General features: G+C 43.7%; 2 protein-coding genes and 1 pseudogene across 5 annotated transcripts in view; 1 reads left to right on the forward strand and 2 right to left on the reverse strand.

Annotated features, from left to right (window-relative positions):
- Window positions 1-312: 312 nt before the first annotated feature.
- On the reverse strand, window positions 313-11,749 carry fktn (fukutin). Its single transcript, XM_006782212.2, has 10 exons — window positions 11,508-11,749; window positions 10,581-10,655; window positions 9,978-10,178; window positions 9,735-9,881; window positions 9,528-9,658; window positions 9,306-9,438; window positions 9,057-9,186; window positions 7,231-7,364; window positions 776-900; window positions 313-626 (listed from the first exon to the last, which is right to left on the reverse strand). Exons 1-10 carry the CDS (start codon window positions 11,607-11,609, stop codon window positions 413-415), a joined length of 1,392 nt encoding a protein of 463 aa, XP_006782275.2. The 5' UTR covers window positions 11,610-11,749; the 3' UTR covers window positions 313-412.
- A 3,725-nt stretch (window positions 11,750-15,474) lies between these two features.
- The window catches only part of apc (APC regulator of WNT signaling pathway), a 29,544-nt gene continuing 19,132 nt past the window's right edge, over window positions 15,475-25,886 (forward strand). For all 4 annotated transcript variants that reach the window (XM_035913391.2, XM_087843401.1, XM_087843402.1 and 1 more), the window contains exon 1: window positions 15,475-15,706. The gene's annotated coding sequence lies outside the window, so the exon portion shown is untranslated. The remainder of the gene's footprint in view (window positions 15,707-25,886) is intronic.
- LOC148102035 (uncharacterized) lies at window positions 19,255-22,260 on the reverse strand (annotated as a pseudogene).

Consider the following 25,886-nt stretch of genomic DNA (forward strand, 5'->3'; position numbering starts at 1 on the left):
GGACTTTGCATGGAGCCTGATGGGGAGAAGACTGTTAGTTTGATCACGAGTAAAAACACGTAATATATGAATGAAGTCTGGTGTGTCACTGTTTACATCCAGACTACCAATCTGTCCCTAAACAATAAATAATATTTAGATTTCCTGCTGGTTGTATTGTTTTTAAAATATATACAAATGCTTGCAGCTGTGTACGATGTCAAATTTAAATCACTAGGACATTTGTTTAATGGGCCATATAAATAGGGATGTTACTGATTTCATCACATCCTGTTACAATAAGTCACATGTTCTAAACAAAAGGAGACACCATTTAAACAAAAAAACAAAACTTTTATTAGTTTGTTTCAACAACAGAATCGTGTGTGTGTGGTCCCGATCAGCTGACTGATGGCTGATAATAAAATATCAGTCAGTACACCTGGATAAGCTCTGCCCACTCTGCCACAGGCCACACCCCGTTCGCTTGCACATTGCTTGGTGATGATTTCCAGTCCCAGACCCTCAGTGGGATGTTCCAGGAGGTGCCATAGTTTGCTGTCACGTAGTCAAGCGTCTCACATGGAACACGCACTTTCAGCTCAAGAAGCTCCGCCCAGCACAGCGAGAAGCGTGGAAAGATGTACCTGGAGATAAGAAAAAAAACAAAACAAAAAAAATTTAACCTGTGGCAGGGTTGACAAAGTGACCTGACAGATGGTAATGACTCTACGTAGAAATAAACGGCATGACGATTACGCCGTCTGTACAAATATTTAAGGTGAAAGGATTTTACTTGAACTTCCTGCCACTCTTTGCCTGCGTCCCGCCATTCCACATGATATCACCGTTGTCGTAGAAGAAAAAAATGTCCAGCTTCACATCTTCAGTCAGAAATGACAGCTCCAGACTGTCCTCCACCTTTTACAATAAAACACCTGCTTTCAGAATAAAAGACAGAAAACTAAACTTCACAATAAAATGATTTCAGAATAAAGGAGGTAACTAAGGGTGCATTCCAAAAGTCCATGTTTCTGTGAAAGTTTCCTCACTAAGAGACATGACTCCAAACACTAGCATCCTCTACGAAAGGAGAGGAGAAAATGTGTCCTATAATTCACTGCAAACAACCATCTAACCATTTATGAAAACACTGACATAATCGAAGTGGCTGGGATCGACTTTGATGTTCCTTCTAACTGCATTTTCCATTTTATCCATAACCTGTGGATATATTTATAGTTTTTATCAGCAGCTGTTAAATTCACAGCTGAACTCTGAACATCAAGCTGCTGGAATATAAATTTGATGTTGTTGCTGCATGAAATAGAACACTGAGTTAAAGATTATGATTAATAATAAATGATCAAAGAGTGTTTAAGGTTCTGTATGATCACTGTTGTATTACAGTCTTTAGGATTCATGTTTACTTCAGGTCAGCTGGGATCGGTTACGATGGAGGGAATTTTACAGAAATCCTTAACAGGCTGGAGGAAACAAAGTAAATATACAGAGGGTAAAATAAGTAATTTAAGTATTTTCAAAGTAAATATATTTCTGAAGGTGCGATTGATATTAAATTCTCACCAGATGTGAGTGATAACCCATCCAATCCACACATGCAAAGGAATCAAACCATAGATGTCCATAAATATGTGTAACAATGATAAATGTCACAGCTTCATATTCAGCTTCTCCTGTATGGAGAAACTAGTCGCAGCATTGCTCGGGTGTGATTTTGGTCCATTCTTCCACACAAACAGTCTTCCAACCCTGAAGGTTCTGTGGGTCCTGTCTATGAACTTTGACCTTGAGTTCTTTTCAGTTGGTTGAGGTCAGCTGATTGGCTGGGCCATTCCAGCAGCTTTATTTCCTATCTCTGACACCAGCTGACAGTTTTCTTTCGTCTGTCAGTGCTGTATGCTGAAAAGGAGCCCCACACCATGATGTTCCCAACTCCAAACATCTCTATTAGTGTTCTGGGGGTGATATATAGTTCCCTTTGACCTCCAAACATACAATGATGTTAAAACGCATTATGGCATCCAAAGAGTTTAATTTTGGACTCATCTGACCAGACATAAGATAGACTTTATTAGTCCCACGGATGGGAAATTCATTGTTACAGCAGAAAAGCAGACAGGCCAGGAATAAATAAAGAGATTTTGATCATTTAGATAAAAATATCAAGTCAAATCAAGTCAAGTGGCTTTACTGTCATTTCAAGCATGTGCAGTACACAGTGACACGAGACAGCGTTCCTCCAAGATCATGGTGCTACATGATCTTGGAGTAAAATCAACACAGGACTACATAAAGTGCAAGTGTGAAAAACTGCAAAAAACAGTGCAACACCAGACAGAACAGAATGATACAGACACAAGACAGTGCAATAGACAGCGGGTTGTGCAAAAAGACTGAGCACTGTGCAAAAAAGCAAAAGCAACAACCTATGTATGTAATTGATGTATGAAGGTGTGTCTGCATATGCCATTGTGCAGATAATGTAGTGACGTGTGTGAAGGTATGTGTGTGTGTCAGTCCAGTCACTGAGTGTTATGGAGGTAGTTATGGAGCTGGTGAGGGTCTCCGCCAGGTGAACACTAAGGAATTTGGTGCTCTTGACAACCTCCAGAGAGGATTCATTGATGTTAAGAGGACAGTGATCTCACCATGCTCTCCTGAAGTCGACAATTATCCCTTTTGTTTTGTCCACGTTCAGAGACAGGTTGTTGACTCTGCAACAGTCCATTAGCTTCTGCACCTCCTCTCTGTATGCTGACTCAATGCTTTTGCTGATGAGACCCACCACAGTCCTGTCATCAGCGAAACTGACGATTTGGTTTGAACTGTGCATTGCTGCACAGTCGTGAGTCAGCAAAGTGAACAGCAGTGGGATGAGCACACAGCCCCGAGGGGCTCTAGTGCTCATTGTGGTGGTGATGGAGATGCAGTTACCGATCTGGACTGTCTGAGGCCTCTCCATGAGAAAGTCCAGGATCCAGTTGCAGAACGAAGTGTTCAGGTCCAGCAGGCTGTTTTCCAGTCAGGTGTTGAGGAATGATTGTGTTGAATGCTGAAGTGAAATCTATGAACAGCATTCGTACATACATGTCCTTATTGTCCAGGTGAGTGAGAGCCAGATGTAGGGTGGTGGCGATGGCATCATCTGTTGACCGGTTGGGGCGATAGGTGAACTGGAGTGGGTCCAGCAGTGAGCTCACTTGCAGCTGAAGATGAGCAAGGACTAGCCTCTCCAGGATCTTTATCAGATGTGATGTCAGAGCCACCGGCCTATAGCTGTTGAAGTCCTTTGGCTGTGGCCTCTTGGAAACTGACACCACACAAGATGTTTTCCACAGCTGTGGCATTCTACCAAGCTTCAGGCTCAGGCTAAAGATGTATTGAGTTATCCTGCATTGGACTTGAGAAGCCTTGAGCCGATGCCATCTGGACCAAGCTTCAAGATGGAGTCAGCAATGGAGTCTTCCATGATGAGTGTTTATATGCGCCACAGCGTTTTAGTGCATTACTTATCGTTTTCTTTGAAACAATCATACCTGCTGATTCAGGTCTTTCTGTAGCTCTCCACAGGAGCACCTTGGCTCTTGAACAACTCTCCTGATTCTGATTTTTTTTTCCACTCCCCTGTCTGAAATCTTGCAGGGAGCACCTGGTCGCGGCAGGTTTATGGTGAAATTATGTTCTTTCCATTTCCGGACATTGGGCCCAACAGTACTCAATGCAGGGGCGATGTTAGCCCATTTTTGGGGTGCTTCAGCACCCCGAAAATGAATCAAAGCACCCCCAAAGATTTCTTACTTTTTTTGACAATATTTGCTGTTTGTGTGACACACTACTAAAAATATAAAAAGCATACAGTACTGTACTTGTTTGAGACGTAACATTTTAACAACAAAAGTATAGATAACCCCCCTCCCAAAATGGTTTGTTCCAGCTCGCCTCTCCCCTACTCTGGCTCTAGCGCCGTTGCTGCCAGAGCGCTGGTGGCTGAGACGCAGCAGAGCGGAGGTGTTAGTGCCTGGCTTAAAACAGGACATGTTAGCTGCATTTAACCTTCAGTTACTCTTAATATAGTTAGGTAGGAGTAAGACTATGTTTCTTTTTAGCTGAAAAACATTACACCAGGTAACCTGCAGTGTTGAAAGCGTGTTTTGCGACAATGTTTGCTAACCTACAATCCGTCCTGCTCTGTAGTAAATTCAGCGACATCTGACCGTCGTGTTGCTCCCATTGAAATGTATACAGCCTATTTAAAATCGAAAACTTTAAATTGTCGCAGCCTACTGTTGTTACCACATCCTGTTTGAAATGGATACTAACTAGCTAACTGACTGAATGCCCATTAACCTTATAACTCCTGTTGTGTGTGTGTTTGTGTGTGTGTGTTTGTGTACAGAGAGACAGCCAGGTTCATAATGAATATGAGGAAGTTTTTTCAAAAAAAGTAGCCACATTCAGGTAAAAGTGTAAAATCAAATGATCCATCAATCAAGAATAATGTTGGATCAGTGTTTCAATGTTTATGTCTTTTATTAGATGTTCATGTGGTTTGGTTATTTGCCTTTTGGTTGAAAGTACACTGAGAGAGGACTTTTTGTTAGTGATCTTAATAGAATTTTTTTCATATTAATGTAATTTTTCATCTAATTGAATACAATCTATTTGTGTATGATTGTCAGTCCAAAGAGGGAGAGAGGAAAGAGGGGAACATGAGGAGAAAGTACAAGGTTAGGAAGAACCAGGTAAGAAAACAGACAGGGAACAGTGACAGGCACAACAGAAACTGTTAAACTGGCAAAGAAAAAAAAAAACACAACTTATTTTACTCACACAATCTGGAAGTTGTGTCCTTCCTATATTAAAGCTGTTATACAGAATCTGCAAAACAAACTGGGTTGAAGCATTTTTGACCCTCTTTAACAACATTCCAACATAACATTATAATTGATTGGGGAGATTAAAAGTAATGATATATTTTTATGTGGTTCAGCCACAACTCTACTAAAACCTCAGCCAGTAATAGGTAGGCCAACTTTTGGACCGTCCAGTTGTCTGTATGACTGCCACAGTACGTACGTCACATTTGCACACTATCAGAAAGTGCCAAACAGCCCTGGTGGAGTGAGGAGCTGTAAAGAGAAGCAGAGTGCTCTGTTTATATTCTAAAAATGTTTTAAGCTTGTTTCAAAGATTCTGTACAGCAGCTTTAAATGTTTTCCAAAAGCACACATACACTTATCAGTGTTTCTCAACCCTTTTACAGTGTGTACCACCTGATAAAAATGTTAAGCTCTCCCAAGTACCACTGTGAAAGCATGAAACTCATAAATCTTACAACACAAAATTAGTATTATTAAATTAGTAAAATTAGTATCTGCAATAAAGATTTTTTCATACATTGTATACATTCTACCACAGGGAAAGTTGCCTCAATTTTTATAGTTTTTATTAATATTTTGTAATAATTTATTTTTAATAATTTATTCTGTTCTGGGAGTGTATTTTTATGTATCTGTATTATATTATACATACACATTAAAAGTGAATCTCTGTCCAAAAAATGCACTCAGTTTACTTTTTACTCACTATGAGTATCATTCATTATTCTCACCCAGTAATTAAGGTTAGGATTTTTTCTATTCCAATCCATTCTTCTTTGGCAGCATTTAAATAACCTTAATCAGATTTGATGGTTTTGTTACAGACTTTTCAAAAAAGTGTTTTGCTTTACTTTCACAAATGTGGGATTAAATTGTGTTAAAATGTACAAAACAGTGATGTCATGTTTTGTGACGAGGACCCAGGCACAGAGAGACTTGATGAATTTAAGAATCTTATGATTTAATAAAGAAATTTGCAGACTTGCACAGAGATGGTAAAATTATGATGACTGATAACGGAGATGAAGACAACAGATGATGAGGACAGGGAGGAACAGGGGTTTAAATGCACCAAAATGACAGTCAGAGAGAACTCGGGACAACATTTAAGGATGCAGGGACTGACAGAGACAGGTTTATCTTGCTTGGCTGGGCAGCTTTCTGGGTGCTCAGCACCCCCAAAGCTCTGATCCTAGAATCGCCCCTGACTCAATGGAACCGTTATTTTTAGAAATTCATCAGTATGTTTTTGCAACAATAAGGTTATGATGGTCTTGGGAGACCTCACTGGTTTTACCCATCATGAGATGTTTCTGTGTGACAACTTGATAATTGGGCACCTTTTATTAGCCATCATTCGGGACTGATTGAGCTGATATTAATTTGCATTAAGTGGCAGGATTGACTTATAATCACTGATAGATTTTAGCTGCTGTCTTGACACTCCCTGCCTTTTTACACATCCCTCTCTTCACGTATTCAATACTTTTCCCTGTGTCATTTCTCGTTTTTACACATAATTTATGGACGTCTATGTTTTCATGTGTGGATTGGATGGGTTATTACTGACATCTGGTGAGAATTTCAGAAGACTAACATTATTTATCGTTATATTATGAGAAGTCCCAGTTGTGACAGGTGTATGTATAAGTGCATCACTTGGTAGTTTTAACAGCATAGTGCAACATTCAGGCATTACTCTAACACACTAACACTTTTATGTGTTACAGATTCAGCAGAGAGAAGTCGCTCGCTGTGTGAACACTGCTGAGAAAGAGCAGCCAAGTTCAGGTCATTTCTGCTGTTTCATGGAAGCATTTACCAAGGAGCAATAAGTGGGCTCGCCTCTAAACACTCAGCATGAAGAAGTTAGTGAATCTGTTCCTCCTTCTTTAAAATTCCAGCCTTTCTAATGAAAAATGAATGATTTTCACATGTTTACATTACCTCCGTGAAACAACAGAACACGTTGTGGAGAAGTAACGCACGCTTTGTAGTCCATCTTTTGGACATTGCCAATATAGCGGACATGCATCATCATGACGTTAAGAAATGAGTGTGAGCTCGTTCAAATCCTCAGCACACCCCTTTTCTCTTTTTCTAAGTCCTCAGTAATTCTCCTACCCACTTTTCCTTGAGCTCGATGAAAAGATATTAGGAACAGGAGACAGTAGGTACTTCTTGGAACACACCCTAAACTTCACAATAAGACAGGTTGTAAGAATAAAAGACAGGTTTTGTTTGAAGCTGGTGATTGAAGATGAAGCATGAAAAAGTTTTTGGTGTTAGAAGTAGAAAAAAGAAGAAGAAACTCAGACAGTAAAAGATAAAAATAGAGATTTTGGACCTTTCCAAATTTGTGTTTCAGCGTCAGGCCGGCGTCTGTGAATGCTGCGATGATGTCAGGCCTGTAGTCAGCGATGAAGATGCCAATGTCGACATCACGGCTGTATGAGATGATGCTGCACTGCCTGAACCAGCCTGGAGAAGGTGACACACACGGACAGGTGTGAGGACAGGATTACCTGCACACACTGAATCAATTAGTCTTTTTGACTGAGGTGCAACTTCCTCAGATGTGATTTACCTGGATGTTTAAACCACAGATAATAAGGCATGTGACCTTGATTACAGGTGATATCAGCATAAACTATGGATGTCATACAGCAGTTTGACCTCTGTGTGACCCTATAGTAGCACACCTGAGTGAGTCATTGGTTACATGCTCCTCCACAGGAGTTTTAACAGGAACAGGTAGACAACCTACAGTCAGAGGTTCTGATGTTGGAAGCAGGAAGTCATCAGCATACCTGACACACCTGTTGTAAATGTTATAAGTGACAGTGACCTCTGTGTTTCACTTCCTGTCTCCGAGGCGGTAACCTGCTCTATTTTAGTCCAGTCATGCGAGTCTCACTCTTGCTTAGTGCTCCGACAGGCGCTGCATACACCTGTGTATGTTTCACAATAAAAAACGCCAAAAGAATTTGAGAGATTTCAGCGGTTTACCCAGGGTCACCATGGCGAGGTCGCTGCATGTCTAATCTGTGGTGGACACACTTCCTGATGCAGCCCTCGAGGGATTCTTGTTTCCCAGAATCAAACACAAATATGACTGATAACAGGAAATCAGGAAATCAACCAGTGCCAAAATAAAAGCCTGCTTACAAAAAACCACAAAAAAGCAGAGAGAGATTATGACAAACCATCGACTCAGGAGGGGAAGGCGGTGCTGTACCTGCACTGACTATAGTGTGGGTGGAGCGCTGCTGACTTTGACTGAGAAAATTGTTGGGCAGTGGAAAGGAATACTTTGAGGACCTCCTTAATCCCACTGAGCTGCATCAGGCATAGCAGCATGCAGTATTTCTACCTTGTGACGATGTAATTTTGATCATTTCAAAGTGAAAGAGGCCATACAGTCCTTATACGACCGTTGCAGAAGCCTGGTCCGCATAGCCGGCAAGAAGTTGGACTTGTTCCTGGTGGGTGATGGGCTCCGCCAGGGCTGCCCTTTGTCACCGATTCTGTTCATAACAGGATTTCTAGGCATGGCAAAGGGGCGGAAGGCTTTCGCTTGGGTGGTCTCAGGATCTCATCTCTGCTTTTTGCAGATGATGTGGTCCTGTTGGATTCATCGGGCGATGGCCTCCAGCACGCCTTGGAACGGTTCACAGCCGAGTGTGAAGTGGTGGGAATGAGAATCAGCACCTCCAAATCAGAGGCTACGGTCCTCAACTGGAAAAGGGTGAAGTGCCCACTCCGGGTCAGGAATGAGACCCTGCCCCAAGTGGAGGAGTTTAAGTATTTCGGGTCTTCTTCCCGAGTGACGGGAGAAGGGAGCGGGAGATCGACAGACGGATTGGTGCTGCGGCCGCAGTGATGTGGACGCTGTACCGGTCTGTTGTGGTGAAGAGAGAGCTGAGTGTAAAAGTGAAGCTCTCAATTTATGAGATTGATCTGCATCCCTACCATCACCTATGGTCACAAGCTGTGGGTTGAAAGAACGAGCGACAAGCTGGAGGAGGTGACTGGGGAGAGGGAGGTCTGGGCTTCTCTGCTTGGGCTGCTGTCCCCACGACTTGGCCCCGAATAAGCGGAAGAAGATGGATGGATGGATGGATGGATGAAAGTTTGCTGAACCTGTACAAGTGAGTCAGGAGGTAGAGTTACCCAGGCAGGTACCGCTGCTGAGCCAGAACGGAATGTCAAGGTGAGTGAGCGTTCGAGCCGTCAAATGAAGCAACGCCTTTGCTTTTCTCCGGAAATCCACCGCTGCCGCAGACAAGTCGTCAGGGTAGAGCTGCAGAGAAGTAGTCAGATGACGAGAAAAAGGAAGTTTTAAAAAAAGATTTGTTTATAACATTTTTCATTTCCTCTTTCTCCCCTCTTTTTACAATAAAAAGAAGCGTTCATTCTGACCTGCAGGAAATTGCGAGCATCATGGTAACGGCACTCTAGGAAGCGGGCGTGTTTCTGCTGGGCCAGAAAATGGGAAATGTTTCGCGGGACTCGAATGTCCAGGCCATCAAGGACGGTCAGGATGAGCTGCGGCCTGCAGAGGACGTCACATGACAGGAAGTTCATTAGTGCATTTTTTTTTGTTTCATTTACACACATAACGTAGTCATGTGATGTCAGCACCTGTCATAGGCTCCAGCATAGTGCCCATAGTCGAGCACTTTGAAGGCAGCGAAGCTTCGGTCTGCGTCCCCTTTGAGGCGCAGCGCTCCATGCCACAGGTAGTTCCCACTGCGCTCATACAGGAAGACCACCTGCAAGGAGCACAGGTCACATCGTCAGCTGTTTTGTCACCTGAATCAGAGCGTCACCACATCTGGCCACATCCACCTGAATGACATGATTGTGGAGGCGGAACAAGAAGTGCAGGGGAATGTCCTCTCCTGATAGGGTGTCCAGGCTGGCGAGTCGAGGGTCCACTCCCCGCAGCTCCATCACCTCAAAACCTTTCTGCTCAGCTGCCAATAGGAAGCCGGGCTGACGGACAAACAAACAATTACATTTTTAAAAACTTTACTTAAACTCAAGTTCTGCATTTTCTCACGCTCTGAAGACAACAAACAAGTCACTCACATCATACTTCCATTGGTTGGCCTGCAGAGCAAATGACGTGACGGCTCGGCCTGTGCACAGAAAGCTGCAGTGCGGTTCGCGCACCAGCCGGTCACGCTGCCGCAAAGCATCCTGGGAGAGCAGTGCCAGCACAGCGGTGTCAGTGAGGAACAGTGGCAGCTTGAAGTGCTGCACTAACGCTAGAAACTTCTTCACCACCTGCTGCAGGGAGGAACAAAGCAACTGTTACTGTGGAAACCATGGTCAGGTCAGGAAGGAGGAGTTAAAACATTTAACAATTAAGTATAAAACAAGCTAATTTTAGGAGCCACAATACAAGTTTACACATTGTACAAATTTCATGACTCACGTCTACATCTTGTGTAAGAGAAGCGAGATGTATGAAGATTTGTTTTAAATGTATTTGAAAAGTTCTTCACGTTTATTTAAGAGAGGAACGTCATGTGCAAGTGGAAAGACATAGAGAGCTGCATCAGGCATAGCAGCATGCAGTTTTTCTACCTTGTGACGATGTAATTTTGATCATTTCAAAGTGAAAGTTTAAATCTGAATTGCTAACAATTGATGCTAAGCTAACAGCAGCTAGCATCAGATCTGACTTACCCATTGGACTTGGCTAGCGGTCAGGTGGCCTGGAGTCAGGTGACCTGCTGGGCGGAAGATGTGAGAGCCAGGCTGCTGCAGGACAATAGAAGAAAACAGTGTCACCACAACGGTCATGGTCCAGCATGACTTACCTTCAGAGGCTCACGCTGCCTATCTGGACCTTGGGGGTGTCGTGGCTAAAAGATCAACCTTAAGACTGTCACATGTCCTGATGGAGGGTTAAATACTCACACGTGTGACAAGGTTACTGTAATTTGAGCACACAGACGATTCAGGATCTCTTCATGAGTAATGTTCATGCACAGGTAATGTCAGCGTACAGGTGAGATGGAACACATAGGCAGCATGATTATGATGAAGATCATCTTCGTCAGAAGATGTTTCCTGATTGGCTGAATTTAACCGAAAATATTTTAACTTCACGTTCAGGTACAGATACCTGATAACATTTACAAGGCTGTTATAACTAAAGCTAACCTTACTGCAGTGAAGGGATCTCAGGTGTGCTTCTTTCTCTCTTTACCTGCCTCTGAACACAAACCTGTACGGCAGCTTCAGGAACGACCCATTTTACGTTCATCATCTAAACTCTACCTAAGGAAGACTGTGCCCTGCTGTAGACTCCACCCCCACTGAAAAGCTGTCCTTTCACCTGTCACCTGTGCAGGTGTGTTTACCTGTGTCTGCTCTGCACAGACACAAAAACATTAAACTCATAATTATAATTTGAGACGTGGTGTGGTTCCTATAATCCTGACTTCACAAATGCAACTGAAACAGCTAGTGCACAGATTAGGATTATATTCTGAAAGGGCAGAGGGCTTTGAGCTTTACTGGTTCATTAGTGACATCACAAACCTTCAGATTAGGTCACACTGGGAGCCTCTCACATCACACAAAAGCGTTTACACGGCTATGGCTCACCTTGCTGACGTACTTCCGGTAGTAGTGCAGCTGGAATAGCAAGAACACGGAGCTGCTAACGATGAGCAGCGCTAACACGGCCGTCCGGTTCACACGAAGCATCCGTAAACGGGGCCCGTCACCGCGCTTCTCATGACGTCAGAACCGAGCTCGAGGCACGAGGGAGCGGCACGAAAATACTCAGAGCACCGCGAAAATCACAAAGCCGTCTGCGGCCGCCGCCATATTTAAAAGGGCTCACTTCCTGCGCGGCCTTTCACAGTAAAAGCCCAAAACCTAACAACGCCGAGCAACTTTATGCTGTGATTTTCAGAGGAAAAAAAGCTGAAATAGTCGATTCCCTGGAGGAAACATGAAGAATTAAATATGACAGCTGTGGTGTTTTAAACTGTTTTATCCACATAGCATGAAAATATGATTTTTCTTCATCAACACACTGAATATTTATCAGCATCGATTTTTAATCGTTAGATTTCCAAACCAAAACTACTTTCAGTCAAAACTAAAATAGCAGATTGATCCAAAAATTATCTTGGGGTACAGGATACAGACTAAAACAAGTGAACTAAAACAGAAAAATATCAGTTCTTTTAGTTTTTTCAGTCTGGTCAGACTTGTAATCACGACTAGCCTGAGCAGATGAGCTCATAAACACTGTGAGCACCATCATGTTTACAGCAAAAATAATCATGTTTACAACCTGATACACAAACTGCTCTGGTCTCTATAGAAAATAATTGTGAGATAATTTACCCATTCACAACAACTGTACAGTGAGAGCATGATTTTATAACTCACCTGGATTAAAGTTTGCATTGCTAGGGGCGTGGTTAATGTTGACATTGGTTTCTGAAGCTGATTTTTCCCTCTTTCTTAAGGACTTTCAGATCCTGTAGTGTTTTTAGGTCTCACACTTCTTCTTCTGTTCAGTTTTCTCAGATTTTTAAGGACGCACTGCACACTATGCTGAGATACGCCAAGTTTCAGCTAACTACTCTTTGTTAATCACTTTTCGGTTAAACTGTGTTTGGTTTCCCAATTTTAACAGGTTCAACTAAAGAAGTGGGAACAAATTATGTGTTTTTGTGGCAGACAGGTAGTAACAAAGGGCTTAAAGATAAAACTTAAAACTGGTTCTTTGCTCAGTTGTTGGTTATGTGTCAACACAACAAGGAATCCTGGAGTCAGGAGCCGTTTTATGCTTGAATGATTTGGAGGTCAGAGTTCAGAGGGTCACCAAACCAAAACATTCCTGTTAAAATGATCAGGTACAAGGACTGGACTAAAAAATTACAAAGAAGAACTTTAACGAGCTTCAGAAAGGCATCGTTTATTTACAGGCTGTGCTTCTGACAACATGATTATAACCCAAACCAGGGGCGATTTTAGCCCATTTTTGGGGGTGCTTCAGCACCCCGAAAATGAATCAAAGCACCCCCAAAGATTTCTTACTTTTTTTGACAATATTTGCTGTTTGTGTGACACACTACTAAAAATATAAAAAGCATACAGTACTGTACTTGTTTGAGACGTAACATTTTAACAACAAAAGTATAGATAACCCCCCCTCCCAAAATGGTTTGTTCCAGCTCGCCTCTCCCCTACTCTGGCTCTAGCGCCGTTGCTGCCAGAGCGATGGTGGCTGAGACGCAGCAGAGCGGAGGTGTGAGTTCCTGGCTTAAAACAGGACATGTTAGCTGCATTTAACCTTCAGTTACTCTTAATATAGTTAGGTAGGAGTAAGACTATGTTTCTTTTTAGCTGAAAAACATTACACCAGGTAACCTGCAGTGTTGAAAGCCTGTTTTGCGACAATGTTTGCTACCCTACAATCCGTCCTGCTCTGTAGTAAATTCAGCGACATCTGACCGTCCTGTTGCTCCCATTGAAATGTATACAGCCTATTTAAAATCGAAAACTTTAAATTGTCGGCAGCCTACTGTTGTTACCACGTCCTGTTTGAAATGGATACTAACTAGCTAACTGACTGAATGCCCATTAACCTTATAACTCCTGTTGTGTGTGTGTTTGTGTGTGTGTGTTTGTGTACAGAGAGACAGCCAGGTTCATAATGGATATAAGGAAGTTTTTTTCAAAAAAAGTAGCCACATTCAGGTAAAAGTGTAAAATCAAATGATCCATCAATCAAGAATAATGTTGGATCAGTGTTTCAATGTTTATATCTTTTATTAGATGTTCATGTGGTTTGGTTATTTTCCTTTTGGTTGAAAGTACACTGAGAGAGGACTTTTTGTTAGTGATCTTAATAGTATTTTTTTCATATTAATGTAATTTTTCATCTAATTGAATACAATCTATTTGTGTATGATTGTCAGTCCAAAGAGGGAGAGAGGAAAGAGGGGGACATGAGGTCAAGGTCAGGAAGAACCAGGTAAGAAAACAGACAGGGAACAGTGACAGGCACAACAGAAACTGTTAAACTGGCAAAGAAAAAAAACAACTTATTTTACTCATACAATCTGGAAGTTGTGTCCTCCCTATATTAAAGCTGTTATACAGAATCTGCAAAACAAACTGGGTTGAAGCATTTTTGACCCTCTTTAACAACATTCCAACATAACATTATAATTGATTGGGGAGATTAAAAGTAATGATATATTTTTATGTGGTTCAGCCACAACTCTACTAAAACCTCAGCCAGTAATAGGTAGGCTGACTTTTGGACCGTCCAGTTGTCTGTATGACTGCCACAGTACGTACGTCACATTTGCACACTATCAGAAAGTGCCAAACAGCCCTGGTGGAGTGAGGAGCTGTAAAGAGAAGCAGAGTGCTCTGTTTATATTCTAAAAATGTTTTAAGCTTGTTTCAAAGATTCTGTACAGCAGCTTTAAATGTTTTCCAAAAGCACACATACACTTCTCAGTGTTTCTCAAACCTTTTACAGTGTGTACCACCTGATAAAAATGTTGAGCTCTCCTAAGTACCACTGTGAAAGCATGAAACTCATAAATCTTACAACACAAAATTAGTATTATTAAATTAGTATCTGCAATAAAGATTTTTTCATACATTGTATACATTCTACCACAGGCAAAGTTGCCTCAATTTTTATAGTTTTTATTAATATTTTGTAATAATTTATTTTTAATAATTTATTCTGTTCTGGGAGTGTATTTTTATGTATCTGTATTATATTATACATACACATTAGAAGTGAATCTCTGTCCAAAAAATGCACTCAGTTTACTTTTTACTCACTATGAGTATCATTCATTATTCTCGCCCAGTAATTAAGGTTAGGATTTTTTCTATTCCAATCCATTCTTCTTTGGCAGCATTTAAATAACCTTAATCAGATTTGATGGTTTTGTTACAGACTTTTCAAAAAAGTGTTTTGCTTTACTTTCACAAATGTGGGATTAAATTGTGTTAAAATGTACAAAACAGTGATGTCGTGTTTTGTGACGAGGACCCAGGCACAGAGAGACTTGATGAATTTAAGAATCTTATGATTTAATAAAGAAATTTGCAGACTTGCACAGAGATGGTAAAATTATGATGACTGATAACGGAGATGAAGACAACAGATGATGAGGACAGGGAGGAACAGGGGTTTAAATGCACCAAAATGACAGTCAGAGAGAACTCGGGACAACATTTAAGGATGCAGGGACTGACAGAGACAGGTTTATCTTGCTTGGCTGGGCAGCTTTCTGGGTGCTCAGCACCCCCAAAGCTCTGATCCTAGAATCGCCCCTGACCCAAACTGTCAAGAAATCACACCACAACTCTAAAAACATGTGAAAATTAGTGGACTCTGGTGGGGTCACTGCAGCGTTTCGATACAAACCTCAGCACGGAATCCTAGAACACCTGAGTGAGAAGGCGATGGAAAGTACACGTGCAGCGGAGGAGGGCCACCCCCCCACCCCACACACACACACACACACACACACACACACACACACACACACACACACACACACACACACACAGACAGAGTAACACACACACACACACACAGAAAGAAGATGGCGGCGGCAGCGGTCGCGGCTCCTCCATAACAAAAAGGACTCAAAGTTCAAACTTGGCCCACTTTGTTTAACTCTGCTTTTCCCGCTCTGCGCGGACGATGAGCGGCCTCCGCCGCCCCTGAAGGCCCGGGTCTTTCCTCCTGCGGGTCTCCGGGATGTTAGCGTGAGACTGCCTCCTGAAGTGGACTTTAAACCGGGACGGTAAGAGCGGCCGAGCCGTGCTAGCTCCGTGCTAACTGTTTGTTTGGACAGGGCTGTTTGTTTGTGGACACTCTCAGGACGTGTTGCTACCGGTCTCCGGTTTATCGGGACACCAGGGCAGAAATGCTGTTTATGTGACCGGCGGAGGGGCATCTGATCCGGACTGGTTCCGGTACTGATCCGTGAAGGAGCGGGCACAGTTAGCCGGGTCAGCTAACGGCTAACTGCTATTGTCAGGACAAATGGCAAGTACTGTAGATATTACAGTACCGCGAGTAGTGCAGTACCGAAAAGTCCCAGAAGCACTACTGCAGTACTGCTGACAGCTCGGACTGTCACTGTACACACATAATGCAGCTCTGTGTGTACTCTAAGAACAGTAGTGCAGTTCTTTGTGTACTTTGACAACAGTACCGAAGCTGTGTGTGCTCTGTGTACTGTAGCAGTAATACTGCAGTTCTGTATGTATTCGTTGTGTACTCTGACTGTCATACTGCAGTTCTGGGTGTAGTTGTGTCACACTGAGGTTGAGGACTGAGCAGGCAGAGGTTTTCAGATGTTTTGTGTGTATTCATAACCTGTGAAAAGCACCTGTGCCACCTGATTGCGATCAGTCGTCTAGATTAGAGGATTTTTACGGAGCATGGTGCCTCCTCAAATATACTTTTAAATTTTTCTCTGAGGAGCAGCTGTGGTTCCAGAAAGTGGAGCCGATCGTCCTCACAGACCACGGCACCACTCAGGGACTGCACAGCTGGTTTTATGATATACCTCGTGAAGTCAGAGATTGAAGCTGATTTCTATGGAGAGATTTGCTTACATCCACAAGCGTAAACTAAGATTTACAAATATGTGCCGTGATTTGTGTGTAACTTGATTGTTGGGTTTTTCTCTGTATCTATTATTGTACGAGCTACTGTACAATATAAAGCGCCTTGAGGGGACTGTTGATGTGATTTGGCGCTATAAAAATAAAATTTAAGTGAATTGAATAGAACTCACAAATGCGTGTTCCCATTCACACACGTACGAAAGAATTTGACCACACGTGAAACAATTTTCCAAATACATGTATCTAAACTTGATTAAATAGTGATTATTTACGCACAATTTATAAAGTAAGGTTTTACAAGTGAGGGGTGGTAGTGTAGTTTTAGTTTTTTGTATGGACAGAAATGTTTTGTAAAGAGAAAATTATACTATTCGTGAAGCTAAATTTAATAAATTGAGTGTGACAAGTTGTCACTGACAACTGTAACACACGCCACAGACGTCAGGTCAGAGGTGTGTTTGCGGCTATTACTTCATCCTGCCCACATTTTCTACAAACCCGTGGTCCCCAGAGAAGAATATACAAACAAAATACTAATACTAATAACAAAAGTGTTTCTACTCAGAGTATTCTTAGTCATGTGATTAATGTAACCTAAAAAAGACGCTTGATTATCAATATTATAAAGTTATAATTAATCTTCAAGTTTGTATTTCCTTTTTTAAAAGAATTCAAGTATTTATTAGATTTTGGATTTTATAACAGCAAACACAAAAATATAACAACAAATACAAATTGGATTGCCTCAACAATCCAGTGGGAAATGCGTTGTTTGCTAACGGGCTTGCCAAGATGTGGTTTAGCCCAGGAAACAAACAGCTGATCCGACCTCCTGAAAGCCTCTCTATATAGGTACATAAAGCCCTAACTGGACAGAGAGCATGTAGGCGCTCCTGTTCAGGGGAGGAGAAAGGAGGAGGGCAAAAAGCTTCCAGCTCCAATGGGGTGCATTGGAGATAAGGATTTTTGGGCACAAAGGCCGGATTTGGCCTGAGTGTGACTCTAGAGCAGGGGTCTGCAACCTTTTACACCCAAAGAGCCATTTGGACTCGGTTTCCACGCAAAAGAAAACACTCGGAGCCGCAAATACTTTTTGACATCTAAAATGAAGATAACACTGTATATATTGTTTTTTACCTTTATGCTTTGTGTGAACAACTAAGGTGTGTTGCTTATGAAATCCATGAAGTGCTACAGAGAAAATTACATTTTATTTATGAAATCAACACATTTTGAACTCTTAAAGAAATATAACAAAAGGAAAGACACCAACCTGAACTAAAATGATCCATGTAGCAAACAAAAACTGTTCTCAGCCACCACCCTTATATCGCCTTTGGGCTGTTGGAGCCTTGACCTGACTTTTAAAAAATAAAAAAGCACTATGCTGCTGAAAAATTAAAAGTAGATATTTGCAAAATTCTGCCTAAATATGTATTTTACCAGGTTAATGCGTGCGGTGGGGCGTGGTCTGCAGCGCTGCTGCAGGGGAGGCGGACGCACCTGAGCCACACCCGCAATCATGCCTCGCTGCCTTTACGTCTGCGCTATCTGTGCTGTTGTGTTGTTGGTGGTGTATGTCGGGCTGTGAGCTGAAAAGCTACAGCCGGCTGTATGCGTACAGCAACCGTGTGTGAAAAGTGGTCAATAAAGAGATGCTGAAAAGCGTGTTCATGCAAACATCGTCGGTCTGCCGTGATATGTTTACAATAAGACTTATGGTCCCGAACCTCTGCGCACAGCGTCTGCTAATCGGGGCTGTACGAAGTCAGTTTACGCAGGACTGTAAGCTGTCATCTGTCAGGCGTGAGCGGTGTTTGTCTTTAACATAGTTCATGGTGGAGAATAGCTGCTGACATAATGTGGATCCGAAGATCTATAATTGGCCTACCTGGGGTTGAAAGTCTCGATAAATGCACGGCGTTTCGGCGGGTACACCGGCTTCCGCGAGTGTGACGCTTATTTTGAGCGATGAAAAAATAATAGAATATAATTTTATTTTTATATTTCAATATCACAATAATCTTCCAATTTAGAACTACAAGTTTAAAAAAAAAAGAACTAAACACAAATAAAATACACTTCAGCTAAATACTAATTTATTTTCCCAAACCACGCGGAGCCGCAGTATAAGGACTAAAGAGCCGCATGCGGCTCTGGAGCCGCAGGTTGCCGACCCCTGCTCTAGAGTTATCCCGCATGAATCAGGTGCACTCTTTGTGTATTGACAGCGCATGAATATCACTGACAAGCTTCGCAGATGCGAGAGCCAGAAGCAATGCAGTCTTCAAAGACAGGATTTTTATTTCCACCTGGTTTAGTGGTTCAAATGGTGGCTGTGAAACTGCCCCGCAGCACCAGGGATAAATCCCACGTGGGAATGAGAGGTTTAGACACTGGGTGGAGCAGTCGTGCTCCTTTCATGAAACGGCAGACTAGCGGGTGATGGCTCACTGGGCCATCCACGAAGCCCACATGGCAGGCTGAAATGGCTGCTAGATATACTTTAATTGTGGAAAAGGCCTTTCCTTTATCTAACAGTTCTTGGAGAAAGGAGAGAATTGTGTCACAGAGCACTGAAAGGAGAGAGTGTGAGACTTTCCACACCATTCCTCAAATACCCTCCACTTGTTCTCATACAATGATCTTGTGGAGGGGGCTCTAGCACTCTGAATAGTGGCTATAACACCCTGGGGGAGTCCTGCCGTACTCCGATTCAACCTCTCACGGGCCAAGCCCACAGGGCGAGGCGCTCGGGGTGAGGGGGAACCGGCTTGGGAGACTTGGTCTCGTCGGAGAGGGAGAGGCCAAGGTTCGCTCCACAAGAGGGGCATAATCTCCGCTAACCAATGGGACCTCATCCACCTTGGGGTGATCTATATCATTGTTAGCCCTCTCTCTCTCACTCTGGTTAGAGTGGGAGAAATTAAGGCCAGCAGAGGGAACGCATAAAGCAGAGCATGTGGCCAGTTGTGAGCTAATGCGTCTACCCCTAGCGGAGCCTCCTGGTCCCTCAGGGAGAAATACAGTGGACACTGAACGTTCTCCCTTGAGGCAAACAGATTGACCTGTGGCTGGCCAAAGTGGGTCCAGATTTGGGTCACCACATGTGGGTGCAGGGTCCAGTCCCCATACTGCGGGTTTCCCCTGGACATTAAGTCTGCTCCCAAGTTCAGAGCTCCTGGAATGTGAGTAGCTCTCAGTGACAACAGATTGATGCTGCTCCACATGATCAGTCTGCGAGCTAGCATGTGCAAAGGACGGGAACGTAACCCGCCCTGTCTGTTGATGTACGCCACAACAGTGGTGTTGTCTGTTCTGATCAGAACATGGTGCTTTCTCAACAGGGGAAGGAAGTGTCTCAGTGCTAGAAATGCTGCTAGCAATTCTAGCCAATTTATGTGAGCACCCCTCTGTTGTGAGTCCCAGCTGCCGCTCACTGCTCTGCCCTCATGAGTGGCACCCCAGCCCGTGAGACTCGCGTCCGTGGTGACCACCTTTCTGGCTGTGACAGCCCCCAGTGACACCCCCTGAGTGAGAAATGTGGGATTTCTCCAACAGTGGAGTGCTGCAGCGCAGTCTGCTGTCACTCTGATACGGCGGTGGGTATGGCGCTTTCGATTCAGTCTCAGTGATGCAACCCATCGCTGAAATTCCTTCATATGCAGTTTGCCTAGTGGATTGACCGCCAGTGAAGACGCCATTAATCCCAGCATCTGCAGGCATTTTCTGAATGGGAGATATCTTCCCAACTGAAAAATCCCGGCATGTGATAGCATTTTTTTTATTTTTTTTTTTTACTCTGTCCGCCTCGTACAGAGACAATGCTCTGTACGAGGCGGAGTTTAGAGCTATTCCTATGAAAGAGATGGCCTGAGCTGGCTGCAGGACACTCTTTTGGTAGTTTAAGATGATCCACTGTCAACCTGGTGTGCTCTCTTCCCATTATTTCTGACTCTGATAGCAGCAGTCAATCGTCTATGTATGACCTCAGATGCTGATTCAGAGCCCGTAGGTCCAGTATTGGATGCAGTCCACCTCCCTTCTTGGGCACGAGAAAATACTTTGAGTAAAAGCCGCATTGGCTCTGCTCCTGGGGTATTTCTCGTACTGCTCCCTTTGATAGCAAGGTAGTTATTTCTTCTTGCAGGATCCTGGCTGATTCGCCTTTTGCAAGAGAGAAAATCACTTTGAAATCTGGGAGGGGTGGTTGCAAATTGCAAACAATAGCCTTGCTCTAATGTCCTCACAACCCATTGTGGCGCAGCGAGAGCTCGCCATCTCTCTATTCTTGCTGACAGCGGCCCCAAAGACAGGCGCTCCACAGTAGACGGAGCTCTGGCTCCCTCTTGTGGCGGAAACTTGTCCTTCGGACCAGACCCGGCTGCGCATGCCAGCGCTTATGGGGCCGGACACCACTGAGGGAATCAACCCCGGTGGTGTCTGGGTGCGTGGGGGCATTATGTTTTTCAACATACTTTCTGTGTTTTTCACAAATTTTTCCCGTGCCCTTGGCAACATGCCTGGATGCAACGGGTGAGTTTTTTTTAAATAAACAGTGTGTTTTGTGAGACAGACATGCTTGATTCAGCTGAACAGTGTCTCGTCGTCTCTTTGCTGAAATGCGCTCTGTGGGATCCAACTCGAGTCCCAGGCGCTGAAAGGTGGAGGCAGAACACACTTCTCCGAACGGGCTCTGGAACTGAGCCCTGGAGTGAACTTGGAGCCCGGGCTGGTCTGGCTCCGATCTCCCCGTGGGGGATATTAGGCAGTCCGCTTCTTCTTGCGGTCCGACTGCTTGGCTGGTGGTGGGGCACCCTGAGCGGCAGCAGGCGGGACATGTTTCCTGGGTGGCAACGGCGGTCCCGAAAAGGCCAGCGGCGTCGATGCTTTCGTCCAGAATGTCACGTTTTTCTTTGTCCGAAAGCCCCGACAAGTTCAGCCATCTTGCCCTCTCCTGTAGGACGATGATGCTGAGGGCTCTGCCCTCCGCTTGTACTGCTGCTCTAGTGAGGTGGAGACACTGGTCTATAACTACGCCCAGCTCTTCCCACAGCTCGCTAGCATCCAGGTTCGCAGCAGCCTGGTCCTGGAGCTCCGCTGAGTAGGCTAGCAGGAGCGATGAGGCGTTCAATGCCCTCGTGGTGGTGGCAACCGATTTATATGCCTTGTCAGCCAGGGAGGACTGCAAGCGTTCGGCCTTGGAGGGCAGGGACGGACCAGATGACATGGAAAGTTTCTGGTTTGGGTGGAGATGCAAAGCCACCAGATTCTCCACTGTGGGTATTTGGTAGATGTCCTTCTCCTTCATTCCAGCGCAGTCAAACGCCGCCGCTCCCTGCACGGGGTTGGGTGACGAAAATGGATTTGCCCAGCAGCGTGTGACCTCGTCCACGCATTCGGGGAAAAGCGGCAGTACCTGCTTAGTAGTGCGCTTTGCTACGGGGAGCCTTTTACCCTCGTATCGTGAGGTGGAGGTCTCTGTTGTCACCGCGGGGCATGGGATTGCCAGCTTTTCAGCTGCCCGTTTTGCAACGTCAAATAGCTCCATGCCGCGGGACTGTGTGCCGGGGTTATCACAATCGGCCCCTTGTGTCGCAGAATTCCGACCGGAGGGGGCAAAGAAAACGTCGTCATCCTCGTCCGAGACGAGATGTTCCAACGCTACTTCAGAGGGTTCGCTGAGTAGCTCGTCATTAGCCTCGAGGGAATCAGACAACATAGCTTCGCAGCTGAAACTCGGCATCATCCACCAGCGGGAGGACGATATCCATCTCGTCGACCCAGCTGGTGCCTGGTGTGGCGGACTCAGTGTGCTCCATTGGTGGGCCGATTGGAGACAGCATTGGGCCCTTCTTCGACAGGCTAGCCTGGCGGGCTAGCTTTCGGCGAAGGCTTTTTAGGGTGAAGTGAGCGCAGTGTTCGCATGAACCCGGTGTGGAAATAGCCGCTTGGGCGTGTTGCAGCCCGAGGCACATCACACGCGTCATGTGTATCTGAACCTGAGATTTTGCAACCGCTTGGTGTAGCTAGCTTGGAATGGCTGGACGGCTAACGCTGATTTTTTTTTTTTTTTTCTTCTCTCGGTCGGGTAGCTATGGTGAGCTAGTATGACCTAGCTAGTGCGGTGGCTAGCGCTTGTGCTACTTGGCTTGGTGAGCGTGTGTAGCAAAGACAGTTAACTTGGTCAGCTAACAGTTGTGCTAGATGCGTCGTGGCAGCTAACACACTCTCCGACCTGGCTCTGTGGTGAAGAGCAGGCGACTCGAAACGTGAGCCGTGCTAGCGCCCGGTGACCAAGGTGTTAGCTTGCTCGTGTGGACAGTTAACCTAGCACTCACGTTCACAGTCAGGAGAGATGAGGTTTCTAAGAAGCGAGAAGAAGAAATTGAATGACGGGTGACGCTGCGTTACACCCTTTTATAGGGAGGAGGATGGCCCCTCCCTGATGCAAGCGTCACAACTGCCAGCCAATACTGGCTGGAGTAATGATATAGAGGCTTCTGAGGACAACGCTCTCTCAGCGTTGTCCTCAGAAGCCTCTATAGAGAGCGTTCCCCATAGTGAGACACCGAAACAAATGTTTGAAAGAGAACTGTTGTATTCAGGTATATTTCTAAAGAACAGGAAAGCTGCGGAATGCAAATATAATAGCAAAATGTGAATTTGTGTCTATGTAGACAACAACATGTGATTTTTCACTGATTTATCACAGTTAACTGTATTATCACAATCAGACTGCATGCCAATAGCAGACTGACTGTGTCTTATGGCAACATTTATGTCAGGTCTCAGTGGGTGTTGCTGTGCTGGACTAACGTTGAGGACATAATTTGCAGTTGAAAAAGGTGAGAAATTATAATATAGGTTATTGCAATACTCAGCATGTCACAAAAAGTTAAAAATCGCAATATCATCGGACACCCAATCATATATTATTGGGTGTCCAATGATCCCCACTAGGGCTGGGCCATATCATACCGTTCACGGTAATACCGGTATAATGTTGGGCAACGATAATAAAATGAAATATCGCGAAAGAATATGGGTAAAACGCGCATGCGCAATACCTTTGTTTTCATACGCACATGACTTTTGTCCGTCAGATACACAACAAAGCACTATTTTTGGTAGAGCATGCTAGCGGGCCGTCGTTATTACCGTGTTTTTTGGAAAATACGGCACACTCAAAATCAATCCTTTGATTTCTCTGAAAATCGACAGTGCCCCTTATAATCCCGTGTGCCTTATGTATGAATTCTGGTTGTGTTTACTGAGCTCAAAACGATTTTATGTGGTACACGGCGCTCGAAAAATCTGTCAAATGTTTTAGTACGAATTTGCTAAGCTACAAACCCGCACCGCTTGATGGATTGTCGGAGCATTACGGCTATCGTAGGCAGGAGCCTCGCGGAGTGATACGTACTGTGCTTCAACATAATATTACCGTATTGTGTGTGTATAACCTCTTTTTAGGTTTTGTGGATAGTATACATGGTTATGCTAAGGATATGTCGGCCAAATTCCACTGGAAATGTCTTTTGGTTAAACTGTCAGCAAGGAATTTGCATTTGCACTGTTAATTTTTATATAACGTTAATGCACATAAAAAACAGCTGCTTGTTTAAGTGAAAATACATTGATGGGTTTTTTTTTGCACTAATAAAGTTGTGGAGTTGTAAAGTATTTTGTCTAGTGTCAATTAGGGCTGGGCCATATTATACCGTTCACTGTAATACCGGTACAAAGCTAGGCAACGTTAAGAAAATGACATATCGCAATAGAATATGGGTAAAACGCGCATGCGCCGAAAAAGCACGGAGAATGCACGGTAACGGAAAATGTGAATGGGGAAAGTAGATTGTTGAGTGAAATGGATGAGCCAGAATTGTTTTGTATAAATGGTGCAGCTAAACTGGTTTGGTGTTTGTCCGTCAGATACACAACACAGCACTTTTTTTCGTAGAACATGCAAGCGGGCCGTTGTTATTGCCGTATTTGTCGGACTAAGGTGCTTGTAAATCTGGGAGTAATCTGGGTCCTAAACTCTGTCTTTTAAAGTCCCAAAGTCAAACGAACATCACTGAGAGTTTAAAACTGTCTAAATTCTTTCATCTGTAATGAAACGATCAGCATTGCTGCTTTACCAGGTGTAACTAGGAAGTTTAACATCCAGGCATCCATGAAAACAGAATTCATTACATTTAATGGAGTCAGAAGTTAGCGGAAGCTAGCTCGCTAGTTTCGCTAGTTACCTAAACATGGTATAGCATGTTCTGACTGAGAGATTTCTGAAAAAATTCAAACGTACAGCTCTGCTATCACTTCCAACATAAATGAAGACAGGAAGCTACACAGCAGTGACGTTTGTAGGGTTACTGAAGTTGGGCTAGCTGGTATATAATGAGGCTAGCGACACAGCTGTGTTAGCATAACATAAACAGTGAAGCTCGAGGATGAACGCTAACACTTTTCCACTCGATAAAATTTAACATGAAGGTTCCTGATGGTTAGAGACAAATGCAATCGCATGGCAGGATGCTGTAAACGGACCAAACTTCAGTCAGTAGAACAACTGAGATAATCCATCCACAATAGAAGGTTAGTCATTAATATACTGCAACAACATGGGAATAGAGCAGCTGTGATAGAATACAGCATTAATGAATCAATGGTACAGAAGTGGAGGAAGCAAGAAGAATGAGTTGAATAAAGTTTGACTCATCTGACTGCTTTGTTTTGCTTAATGTGCCTTATAATCTCGTGCACCTTATGGTCCGAGAAATACGTATTTGACTTTTTTATTTGGCACATGTATTTGGCACTTATGTCAGCCCATTTCTACTGGAAATGCCTTTTGGTTAAACTTTCAGCAAGGAATTTGCATTTGCACTGTTAAATTTTTATATAGCTTTAATGCACATAAAAAACAGCTGCTTGTTTAAGTAAAATGAGTGGATGGGTGTTTTTTGTGCTAGTAAAGTTGTGGAGTTGTATTTTGTCTCACAGAAATTATATAGTCAGCTATATCGTTATCGCAAATTTTCAAATGTATATCATGATAAATATTTTTGGTCATATCGCCCTGCTCTACTTCCCACCTCGAAAAGTACTCTGCAAAATAGTCAAGAAACCTGCTGAAGGTGGAAGAAGCAAATTTGTTTGACTTGAGGCAAAAACACAAAAATATGTTGTGGAGTTTGACCGGGTGACAAAGGAAGGAGATACGAGGAGCTGATGTGACCCAATGACATCACTCATTGTGTGTTGATGACATGAAGAGCAAACGGCGGAGGAGAGTCAGTGATGTTTACTCTCTGACATGGCCTCACAGTGCAGAAACTGTGT

This window comes from Neolamprologus brichardi, chromosome 7 (assembly GCF_056152115.1).
Source record: "Neolamprologus brichardi isolate AB-2024 chromosome 7, ASM5615211v1, whole genome shotgun sequence".
Lineage (NCBI taxonomy): Eukaryota > Metazoa > Chordata > Actinopteri > Cichliformes > Cichlidae > Neolamprologus > Neolamprologus brichardi.